The following is a 12,892-nucleotide window of genomic DNA, read 5'->3' on the forward strand; positions in this document are numbered from 1 at the left end:
TAACTCTTGCGTAATGTTTTGTCACAGTTATCTTTACAGATAACTCTCCTTCCTGGTTTCTCCTGGGCCACCGAGCTTCCCAGGAGAGCCTGGCATCTAGTGTGCTGAGGTGCAGCATACATAAGGTAGTATTGCTTGGAGAACGACAGCGGATTCGCTACCAGATTTTCTTTTGCTCCATCTGTTCATTTTAATCTTGATTATTATAACGATTTTGGTTTGGATTTGGAACTTGTCATCTTTCAGAAACTGCTAGAAAACAAGTGTGTTAACTTGCCTAACAAACATATACTGCAAATTATGGGTGCTGGGGCACATCTGTAACCCCAGCTTTACAGAGGCAAAGGCAGGAGGAATGAAGGACTTTCTACACTGTAAGAAGTTCAAGGCCAGTGTGGGCTGTATGAAACCCTGTCTCACACAACCAAAAAGAAAAATGCAACACAGTACAATACTACAGTGTGGAAAACTATAATGAAGATGGATAACTTTTGCTATAAAAGTCTATTAATCCTGGCACTTGGGAGACAGGAGCAGATGAATCTCTGAGAGAGTTCAAGGCCAGAGTGATCTACAGAGTGAGTTCTAGGACAGCCAGGGCTACACAGAGAAACCATATCTTGACACCCCCCCCCGAAAAAAAAAAGAATTCTAAGAGGTACATACATATAATCCCAGCATCAGGAACTGAGGCAGGAGGATTATGATCTGGAGGCTAATATGGGTTACAAAGAGAAACCCCTTATTAATCAGTTAATAAAAAGGCTTCATACTAGTGTTGATGTTCAGAGGCAGAAGGCATTTACATTTGTAAGACTGTATTCCTTCCCCAACACCAAAACAATAAAAGTAGGTAAGTAAATCAATAAATAAAACAAGAAGACTAAGACTATCACACAAGTTTCTTAATTTAAGTATTCAAATAAATCTCTGCCTAGGTGGGATTTGCTTGAAGCCTGTTTTCTTATGTTTCACTGTATGAACACCTAGACTAAGCCGTGTGGAACAAACATGGGATGACCGGAAGCGCATGGGAGATGATCCGGAAGCACTCAGGTGCTGGCACGAGCCTTGGCGAACAGGCCAAGGTGAAACAACCGCCCTCCCAACTGGAGCACAGTTCCCGCCTGCTCCTCTCCCCTCTCCTCACATGGTGTCACGGTTCACCCCCAAGTTCAGTTCTGCAACTCAAGGATTTCTATTTTGTTTTTCTATCTTTGCCTCAAATTCCACAGACCTAAAATAAAATCTCCAAATCTTAGTGTAGGGTGAGATCCCAGGACACATGCAATCTTGACTTTAGGCTACACCAGTAGTTTGCATAAAGTTTCCAAGAGGGGAGGTGCTCCGTGTCTTTTACAGTCCCAGGTCTAGGGAAACCCTCTTGTTCCAGGACAGTCACTTTGGATGCCTACCTTCCCATACCAATTCTGTGTCCAGCTCTGGCCATCCAGGAAATCACATGCTCTTCCCAGTTCCTGAGTCCCCCTCTGTGAGCATCCCTGGGCCATTACCTAGATCTCATCAATCAAGCATGGGATAAGTCAGGTGTAAAGTTTTTTGTAAGCCCTCTCTCAGAATGCCACCATTTCTAGAATTATAATTATGTCCTGATTGCTATATTACTATTTTAAATCCTTAGGGACCAAATCTTCAGAGCAGAGGGGTTCATATTTGGAACCTTTTGTTTCCTGTGATGTTTCTGACCAAACAGCCATGAGAATGATATGCTGGTCATGGATCAGAAATGAAGCCCAGCTCATTAGCAGATGAAGTGATAATTGCATAGCCTACCCATCACAGAAAGGCTCCTATGGAGAGGAGAGTGCTGTGTGGAAATGGAAATGACATTTCTGCACATTTTTTTTGAAAATCAAGAGACATCTTTTCTAAGTTTCTTTGTGCTTTTCTTATTATCTGCTGTGCAGACTAAAACCTAACTTTCCCTATATTTAAACTCACATGCTTTCACCTTCTCACAATAGCAATGTTACCACTTTCAAATGATATGAAATATATAAAATTTGAAACTTCTGACAGCCAAACACAATTATTTCCAAGTTATTTCAGTAGGATTACTGACTGTTACATACTTTATATCACCGAAAACAGAAGTCTGCCAAGGTATTTGCTATGTGTGGCTATTAAAGCCTACATCCCACCGCCATTACAATATGGCAGTAGATGATGGCTTAGTGGTGAGGGGCTGTGCTCCTAGGATCTGTGCTGCTGTGGTAACAGCTTCTGGAAACAGGAAGACTCAGGCCGTTTAGAAGGTGGACTGCAGACGCCCGGGGCACAGGTTAATAATCCCCCTCGCATTGCACACTTTGGTTAAAACTCGCTGTGTTCAGGGAATACAGCATCAAGTCATTTGAGGACTGCCATTTGCCAGAGGATCCACTCATACAGAGCATAAGAAAGCCCAATCACTCTTATTTAGATTTTTCAAAAGACTTAAAAACAGGTAATCAAACAAGTGCAAGGCACGCAAGCATAGCCATGGGTTATTCTGAAACAGTCAGAAAGTGGAAGAAGTCCGGGAGCCCATCGGCAGACTCACTGATGGAGAAGCGATGGTGTACCCACAGACAGGGTACTATTTGACCACTGTCCAGGATGTAATGCTGATACATGCTACAAAATGGAGAAATCGCAAAAACAATGAGAGAAGCCAGAAGCAGAAATCTTATATTACATAGTCCGTTTATATTAAAGTCTCCAGAAGTGATAGGTTTATAGAGATAGAATGGAGCGTGGTGGTTCTGGGGCTCCAGGTGGAGGAAGAAACGGGAAGAAAATGTGTAAATGGACAAGAGTTTCCCTTTCGAATAATGATGTCCTGTAACTGGTTAGTAGTGGAAGTTGCAAAACACTGCAGATTACTAATTAAAGTATTGCTGAACTTTACTATTTCTTTAGAGAGGGCCTCACTATATAGCTCAGGCTGGCCCTAAACTTGTAATTAGTTTCATGGGTAACTGGTAGCATAGGCCTGCCCCGCTATCCCCAGTGAAATGTTCACTGTACAACGGTGAAGGAGAACAGAAATGATGAGCATGAACCAGTCTCACCCCCCTGGACCCCTCCCCTATGTTTCAAGCTTACCTTGCAGACTATGGACGCCTTCGCTCCAAGCCGAGCAGCTTGGACACACTGGTTGGCACCTTTCCCTCCAAAGCCAATGAAAAACTTATGTCCGTGGATGGTTTCTCCAGTTTTTGGCAAGCGAGAAGTAAGACTATTATCATTTAAAGAGAAGAAAACAAAGCTCATTGGTAACTGCAGTCAGGGCACACGCAGGCCTTAGAAGCCAGGAAAGGTATCCACGGGGGTTCGATGACTCTTAAGGAGGCTCAGCCGCCAGGAAGACAGCCTTTCCTTTCAGTTTGGGTCCTGACAGACAGAACCCATCTCTTTCAGAGAACGCCTCTCTTCTCTCCACAGCCACTGCTGTAGCAGCACTGCAAAGGACAGCTGGTGTCTGCATGCATTGGGCTTATTCATGGGACAGTCCCCGGCTCACACCAAACCCGAGCGCTATTCACAGTGGGACTCAGCTGGTGGAGCGAAGTCAAGTGTCGGGGCTTCTCCGGCACTTTAAGCAGGAGGTATACACGATGCTAGTGAGTAGTCAAGTGTAGGACCTAACGGGGAGAGGGAAGCAGCAATTCCCTAGGCTGAAACAATCCTCTTTGTTTACTTGAGGGTGGGGTGGGAACAGACTTTGATTCCATCTCCTGCATACCATTGCCATTTCATGCACTATGTAAAAAAGAACACATACTTAAAACAGTGGAGCCTGAAGTACTAAGTTTAGGCTTTAACTTTTATTATGCAACATATCAATGATAAGTACACCCCTTATCCTAGTCACTCATCAGTCAGATTTAATTATTATCAGCTCCTAGTTGTTCTTGTTTCCATTTCCACTGGCATCTCAAGAAGCTAAGCATGGTCTTCACCATAACCAAGAAGCTAAGCATGGTCTTCACCATAGCCAAGTAGCTAAGCACCATCTTCACCATAACCAAGAAGCTAAGCACCATCTTTACCAAAACCAAGAAGCTAAGCATGATCTTTACCATAATGGTATGGCCAACGGTGACAGTATTACCCAAGGCAAAAATTACGACGTTTGTTCTAAGTAAATATTTTCATAATTTCAAAGGCAAGATTTGAGGAAATAAAATTTCTGAAGGATGGAAAGAAATGACTGGTTTCAAAATGGTAGGAGTTTCAAACATAGGGCCAAGCAAGAGGACGTCTGATTGCCTGACCACAAAGAAGGGGCCAAGGACGGCAGATAGGACCACAGAAGTGAATCTGCTTTCTGTAGGAAAGAAAGGCCAACTAGGCTTCCAATGGAAATCAGCTGAGAATCTATGCTGTTTGAGAAGATTATAAGATTGTATTTATTAATAGGCTTGATATATGTGAAATGAGCACCATATTATATCAGAAGAGAGAGACAGAACAGTGCCAATTCCTCCAGGCCACTAACAGGTTGTTTACAGCGGGATGATATGAACTAAGGCCAGAATGCACAATGGTTTCAATAAAGACCAAGATGAGCCCGTGAGCCTCTCTGTGTGCTTCTAAAACCGTCAATAAATCAGCCAAGGCTCCTCTGCTCCCCAGCACTGCACTGTCAAATACGGTTGAGATTCAAGAGACTCACCAACAATTTGAAAACATCCCACTCCTCCTCTTTTCAATGCTATTTTTATCCCGGATTCTACATGCATTTATAGTACTGATGAAAAAAAAATATACATCTAAAAGGTTCACTTCTGAAAAAGGTACTCAATCAAGAGAAGAACGGTTTTAATGTAATGTTATTATCCTGTCATTTAATTTAGCGATGACAGTGATGATGAGATTTTGATTTGCATCAGAAATCTTAAGCATTTCAGGACTCTGTTTTGAGCAGCCGCGGTGAGTAATCCATGTGACGGAGTAATGATGTGAGTTCTTGGCTATTGACTCTGCTACAAACGGCTCTCGCCAAACCTTAAAAAGAAGAATATCTACCGTGGCTAGAGCAGGCGTAATAACTTCATTAGCAAGACTGCGGCTTGGAGGAACTTAGGCCTCCAGCTCTATTTATCCTTAGATCTAGGTCACTGGTCACTGCTTTGAATCAAGTGTCCCTTTTTATCACCTGTGGGAAATCATGAGACCTACATTGCCAGGTTACTATGGGATGTGTATGCACAAATCGGGTGGTGGTGGTGGTGAAACCACAGCGGCATGTATGCGTGCTTGACGTGGGAGCAGATGGTTAGATTTAGAGTCATTTCTTAAGAACATTAACCTTTATTTTCATGTGTGCCAGTGTTGCCTGTACGTATATATGTCTGTGCACCATGTACATGCAGTGCCCGTGAAGGCCAGAAGTGGCATCAGATTCCCTGGGACTGGATTTACAGACAGGGGTGAGCAGTCATGAGGTTGCTGGGAATTGAACCCCAGTCCTCTGGAAGAGCAACCAGTGCTCTTACCCACTGGAACATCTCTTTAGAGCCCTTAGCAATATTAGCTAGCACAGGGCAGCAGATATTAGCAAGTGTGGAATTATTTCATCATTCATTGAAACTTCACCTCTTTGGCGCTTTCCTGTTTTCTTTTTTCTTCCTTTCCCATCTTCCCTGTGCCCTTAGCACTTCCTGTCTCCAGTTGTTAATGTTCCCTCCATGGGGACAGAGAGCAGGTCTGCTGTGTTCCACACTGCACCTAGAGTCTGCCATTTAACAGAAGGGTAAGAGGCACTCACTTTGTCTCTTTTCCACATTTCCTCTGCAGAACATCCATTCTGCTTCTGAATTGGGGATGTGAGGTGCTGATTATGGGATGGAGGAGGAAACGAGCAGCCATGGCTATAAGACTGTCTAACAACAATCCCATGTTTTGCTATATCTTGTCTACTACACTCCAAATTTTAGCAGGATTCTTTTCTTTCTCTTTTCCTTCTCCTCCTCCTCTTTGAGACAGTCCCACTTAGCACATGCTGGCTTTGAACTCACTCTGTAGCTGAAGTTGGCAGTGAACTCCTGGGCTTCTCGCCTTTATCTTCCAAGTGGTAGAGTTAGAGGCTGTGCCTTCATGCCTTGGCTTAGAACGTTCTTTCTTTCTTTCCTTCCTTCCTTCCTTCCTTCCTTCCTTCCCTCTCTCCTTTTTAAAAGATTTACTTTCATTTTAAAATTTCTGTGTGTATATGCTGGTGCCCTCAGAGGCCAGAAGAGGCTGTCAGATCCCCCAGAGCTGGAGTTACAGGAGGTTGTGAGCTGCCAGATGCGGGAGTCAGGACAGAGTCTGGCAGCAAGCGTTCTTAGCCTCTGGGCCATCTCTTCGGCCTCTATAATTCCTCTTCTCTGAGCAAGAGTTGTAACTATAAAATGCACAATTGTTTACTTGTTTATGCAACAATTCAGTAAGCGCTGACTTAGTGCTTCTGGATGTGCTCTCTATGGGGCAGTATCATCCTGCTGACGGAGGGGATAAAGTCAAGCCTGATATAAGATCTGAGTCATCTTTTACAAGAGACATAGCTCAGTTGGGGAGAACTTTCCTGGAACATGTGAGGCCCTGAGTTCAATCCCTAGAACTCAGAAAAAGCTCGGCATGCCTTTTAAAGAGAAAAAGGTATGTGTGCAAGCGTGCATTGCTAACGGCAAGTAGACATTCTGGAAAACGAGGAGTTTTGTTGTTTGTCAAATGTCAGCTTGTACTAACCAAGGTGGCTGTCATTAGGTGATGGAACATCTGATGAGACCATCATCACACACACAGTCCGCGGTTGCTAGCAATAGCTTCATGCACTATGCAATTGCTTAGGTTCCATAGGAGCGGGCAGCACACAGGAAATGAGCTTATGGAGGCACTGGCACAGAAGGGTGGGGAGCAGAAACTTCACATTCTACCACTTTCTGTTTTCAGTACGGGGTTGAACACAAGGCCTCACATGTGCTAGGCAAGTGTTCTTCCAGGCCCATACTCGGTCTGAGCTGGTTCCATCCTTCGGGTAGTCCTTGAATTCTCCTGCTTCCGCCACTCAGGGAGCTGGGGTTATAGCCTACGCTATCAGCCTGGCCTTCATGTTTTATGTTAGATCTTATGTACCTAGGCACATACAGGAAGACTGTTCTGTATGATGGCATATCACTTGTCACTCTTTCAGATTCATTTGTCTTTCTGCCTTATTTTCTGGCTTCCTGTTCTTTGTGGGTGGCAACGGGCTTCTTGCAGATACCGACTAACGCACTTTGCCTAGGGTTGAGAACATCTCCATTTCTCTGCTTTGATCCTTCAGGACAGGCTGTGGGGGTCAAAGGACTCTCTATCCAATGTGTGGGTCCCGAGGACTGAATTCAGAGAGTCAGGGTTGGCATCCAGCACCTTCCCCTATGAGCTGTCTCACACCCACCTATCTTCCCTGCTTCGACTCTCGTGCCCCTGCCCTTGCTTCCTCCATTGAGGGGGAGCCTGCAGATGTCCAGGCGGGGAAGCAAACTGCAAAGAAGTGAGCATGAAAACTCAGTTCAGATTGACTTCGTCAACCTGGATCAGACTTGGGGAGTCTGATGCCAAGTGGTTCTTCGCCAGCATATTTAAAACACAGTACAACTTGGAAAAAGGTTTCCAGGCAACAATCATTCCAATCCTGGTGTACAATAAAGCTTAAGGTGTGGATACTTAGAAATTCCTTACAAAGTACATTTGGCCTTGAGGGTGGGCTCTGTAGTTAAAAGGCCTAGAATTTAATGTGGTCTCTGGCCAAGATAGCACAGAGGTCAGCAGACCATAAGATACATGTGACATCTGTCTAAGGATGGGTTCTATTAACCATAAGATACATGTGACATCTGTCTAAGGATGGGTTCTATTAACCATAAGATACATGTGACATCTGTCTAAGGATGGGTTCTATTACCCGGGGCCTAAGGATAACAGTCTAGGGAGGGAAGATCTGGATAAACATATGGTCTGTGTCTATGCACAGTGGGTGAGGTCTGTGTCTGTGCACACAGTGTATGAGGTCTGTGTCTGTGCACACGGTGTGTGAGGTCTGCGTCTGTGCACACGGTGGGTGAGGTCTGTGTCTGTGCACACAGTGTATGAGGTCTGTGTCTGTGCACACGGTGTGTGAGGTCTGTGTCTATGCACACGGTGGGTGAGGTCTACCTCCACAGATAGCAAAAAGGTTACCAGGTTGTAACAATATTTACTTGCAGTCTTCTGGACAGGAAACAGACCTACAAAGAGAGGTCCTGTGTGATTAACATTTTTGGTTCCCTAGTGCTCTGTGGGTACAAGGAACTTTGTGCCCCACCCCACCACAGTGATGAATACAGTATGTGGGTTTTTTTCTTTTTGGTTATTGTTTTGTTTTTCCAAGACAGGGTTTCTCAGTGTAACAGCTCTGGCTGCCCTGGAACTCACTCTGTAGACCAGGCTGGCCTTGAACTCACAGAGATCCACCTGTCTCCGTCTCCTTGGTGCTGTGCTGGGATTAAAGTCATGTGCCACCACCTCCTGGCTGAGTGTGTGTGTTCATAAACCTTTGTGTTGTCCTCTGCTCCTGTTTAATCCAGGGTAAGATAGTTTACAGTGCAAAGAGAATGGAGAAACTGGAGCATTGGTTACAAACAGAAAGATTCCCGAACAATAAATCCTACTTTACACTAAATTAGGCTTTCCTAACTTTACTCCTCATTTACCAGGAAGTTTCGCTCAAGTTCAGGAAAGTATCTGTAGGCAGTGCCATTCCTTGGGCACAGGATGTCTCTGGTGACTTTTTTTGTGATAAAACAGCTGCTGGAAGTGACTTAGGAGAAGCTGGATTTACGTTGCCCATGGTGTGATGGGGAGGGTACAGTCCACCATGGCAGGGAAGATTTGGCTTGCTCACAGATGGGCAGACCAGGAAGCCGAGAAAAAGGGGAGCTGCAGCACAGTGCTGGCTTTCTTCTTTTCTCTTTTTAGTCAGTCTGGAACCCCATGGTTTGGTGTAGGCTATATTCAGGGCAGGTCTACTTCCTTCAGTTAATTAATCCTCACTGGAAACACCCTCACAAATGCACCCAAAGGTGCACTATACTAATGCCCTAGGTTTTTCTTAACCCGGTCAAGTTGACAATAGAGATTAACCATCACAGAAGCATTATATGGCGTTCCCTTAAGTCAAACACAAGGCTTAGCAAAATGGCAAAGACAGACAAATTAAAAGGCTTCATGGTCAGAGTGTGGGGTGAAGACATGGAAAAGAGAAACAAGGTTGCTATCATTTAAATGTTAAAACAGTAAAAACTTTTGATTGAAAGAAAAAACCCAACAGACAAAACCATGTGTAAGACATATTTAAACGGAGAACAAACTTATAGCTTGCAAAATGTTATAGTTTTGAATTGGACAGAAAGGAACACTGTAAACATGCTCACAGACAGCCCTGCATCGTCCCTGCGCTGAGAAGTCGTGGTTAGAGGATGGTGTTTGAAGTGGGAGGCCTGACCCACTTACTGATCTCATTATCTTGACAGCTCTCCCCTCTTTGAACCAGCTTCTTCTCTTGCAAAACAGTTTAATAATACTTGTCAACTCCTGAAATGCCAGGGTTTTGTGCTCAGAGTGAATTCACTGACAGGTGTTACCAGAACAACTTATCAATTGCTTTGAACTTTTTGACAATGAGGTGGTTGTTACAGGTTCTCAAGAGATTACTTCAACCACAAGAAGGGATGACCTGGTGATAAGCAAATGACAAGTCTCTGAGCCCAAGAAGTCACACTGACATCTGCTTGGCAAAACCCAAGAAACATGTTGCTTTCTGGCTTTTGCATTGACCCTTCCTTCTGGTTGCGAGCTTTTGGCATATAATAAGCTTCTATGATAAGAGACTGTATATTAGTTAATACCTAATTAAAATTCAAACTAATTATTCCTACTGTCTGTATTTTTCATCCATTTCTGTTCTCCTCAGCATTTGTGTATGTCACATTTAAAAGGTTAAGTGTAATTTCAAAATCAAGTTGTCACTCGCAAAAACACGAGTGAACTCAGAGGGCATTATGTTAAGTGAAATAAGCCTCCTGGGAATAGAGCGGTAAATACCACGTGATCTCATTTATCTGTGGAACCTAAACCAGATGAACTCATAGAAGTAGAGTAGAAAGGAAGTTACCAGAGGCCAGAGGGGTGAGGTGGGAGAGGGAACTGGCTACAAAGCCATAACTGGGTAGGAGGATAACTGCCAGTATTCTATGCACAGTATGGTGATGGCAGTGAAAAGTAATATATTGCATATTCTAAAGCAGATGCTGAATATTCTTCATCATAAAATGAACGTTTGAGGTAAATGATATGCTAATACCCTGATAACTACAAAATGAGCACATGTATTGAAATATTATACTGTAATGCATAAATGTGTTAATAATTTAACAATCAAATTAATAAAATGTATTTTTCTCTGTAGAAAGATATTGATCTACTAAGTAAAAGTGCATTCTGCCAGGCATGGTGGTGTGTGCCTTTAATCTAATTCCTAGAAGGCAGAGGCTGGTGGATCTCTGAATTTGATGCCAGCATGGTCTACATAGTGAATTCCAGGACAGCTGGGGATACATAGAGAGATGCTGTCTCACCTCCTCCCTGCAAAATACAACAAAATGCATTTTTTTTCTAATCTAAACTTGCAGACATATATATAATTAAAGAAATAAAATAATGATTACAGTTTAAGCAGTTAACTGCTTTTACAAGGGGGTGTCCAACCCTTAACTTTTCCAAACTCAGATGTTGTTTTGTTTTAATATATACCCTCACATTTGGAGTAGATAAATTCTAGGCAGAGGTGGTCAGCCTTTTAAGTGTCATGGACCAGACCTCATTTTATTTATTTGATTATATGTGGAAAAAGGTAGGTGCAGAAAGACAATAAAGATGATGTTGAGTTATTTTATTGCTGTGAAAAGACATCATGACTACGGTGACTCTTATCAAGAAAATATTTAATTGAGGGAGCTCGCTTACAGTTTCAGAGGTTCAGCCATTGTCATCATGATGGGGAGCATGACAGGGCACAGGTAGACATGGTGCTGTAGTGGAGAGCGCTATATCCTTCACGCAATAGGAAGTCAACTCACAGTCACATGGAGGGAAACTTGAGCAAAGGAGACCTCAAAACCCATCCCCACAGTGACACACTTTGGTCCCAAAGGGAGTGGCACTATTAGGAAGTGTGGCCATATTGGAGGAAGTGTGCCCAACAAGGCCACACCTCCTAATAGGGCCACTCCCTTTGGGGGCCATTTTCTTTCAAACCACAGCAGATGAGTACACATCTCATGGTAGTCTTCCAGTTCATCCTGTGTCAAACGTGATTTCATTCACGAACCTCTGATCACACGTTAACCTCCTCATGTTACCTTACAAATTGAATGGCCGTGGTGGCGCATGGTACCTTAGAATCTCTGATCACATTACCTTCTGTTGTCCAATTATAATTTTTATTCAGTATTACTTATCCTGTCAAGATACACGAAATTTCTGAATCAGACATCTTCTTTACATTTTCCTTTTTATGTTTTGAGATAGGGCCTCGCTCTATAGCTTTAGATGACCATGAACTCACTATGTAGATCAGGCTGGCCTTGTGCATCAATCCTCTTGCCTCTGTTTCCTGACTGCTGGTTGGGTTTACAGGTGCTATGATGATAGGCTTAGAGACGTGTGGACATGGTAGCCCTCCCTTACTCATGGGGAATAAGTTTCTTTTCTTAAAGACTTATGTTTAATTACGTGTGTGTGTGTGTGTGTGTGTGCTTGTGTGTGGCGACATGAGTGCTGGTGCCCACAGAGGCCCGAGGAGGATTTTGGATTGCCCTAGAGCTAGAGTTACAGGAGGTGTGAGCTACCTAGGTGGGTGTCACCTGTAAGGGCAGTATTCTCTCCTAACCACCGAGACATCTCCAGAAGTCAGTCCTCACACACCCTGTTCCACTGGATGTACGCAACCATGAACAGCAGTGCCAGGCCCAGCACCTGCACACTATGCTTTTCCTATAAGGGCCACCTGCAGTAACGTTTGATCCATAGATTAGACACATAAGAGCCTAACGATTAACAATGCTGAAACAGAACATCATAACAAAATTCTGCAATAAAATTGCCACGACCACCAGTTTTGCACTTTGTGTTAGCTGAACACAGCATTTTTATGCAGTGATAGTTTGCTAAACAAGAATGATACTAAATAATTAGTGGCCAAGTAATGTGTGTGTGTGTGTGTGTGTGTGTGTGTATATATATATATATATATATATATATAATTAATATGATGGTCAACAGAATGATTCATATATATACATGAATATATATATATGAATAATTTCTTTGGTGTTTTATACAAATCCTCACCATATAGCTCAAGGTCTAGCTTCCAACTTACTGTGTGACTTAGGCTTGCTTAGAGGCTTGTGACCCTCCCACCTCTATTTACTGAGTGTTGGGATTACTCTATGTGCTAACATATCTGGCCTCTGATTCTTAAATATGAAGAAAAGAGAAGTCTATTTTAACAGTTTGCTTTCCAAGCACTTAAATATTTCATTTCAGGAGCTGGCAAGATGGTTCAGTGAGCAAGAGCACTCGTTCTGCAAGCATGAAGTTGAAGACCTGAGTTTGAATACTCAGCACGCATGCAAAAAATCTTGTTTGCCTGGCCTGTGACCCCAGCATCAGGGTGTGGGGGCAGACAAGCAGATCCTGAGAGCTCGCTGGCCAGGCAGCTTAGCTGAAAAGGTGAACTTGCAGTTCAGTGAAAGAGCTGGACTCAAGGCAATGTGATGAAAAGCGGTAGAAGAGGACATCTTTGGCCTCTGAATGCCCATGC

General features: G+C 43.4%; 1 protein-coding gene across 2 annotated transcripts in view; it reads right to left on the reverse strand.

The window, feature by feature from the left end:
* The window catches only part of Rbks (ribokinase), an 83,456-nt gene that overhangs the window by 58,282 nt on the left and 12,282 nt on the right, over positions 1 to 12,892 (reverse strand). For both annotated transcript variants that reach the window (XM_041631119.1, XM_041631118.1), the window contains one exon: positions 3,109 to 3,241. In XM_041631119.1, coding sequence (XP_041487053.1) covers positions 3,109 to 3,241 — 133 coding nt within the window. The remainder of the gene's footprint in view (positions 1 to 3,108; positions 3,242 to 12,892) is intronic.

The sequence above is a fragment of the Microtus oregoni genome, unplaced genomic scaffold (assembly GCF_018167655.1).
Source record: "Microtus oregoni isolate MIOR12 unplaced genomic scaffold, Mior012 000036F_ref0000092, whole genome shotgun sequence".
In the NCBI taxonomy this organism is placed as follows: domain Eukaryota; kingdom Metazoa; phylum Chordata; class Mammalia; order Rodentia; family Cricetidae; genus Microtus; species Microtus oregoni.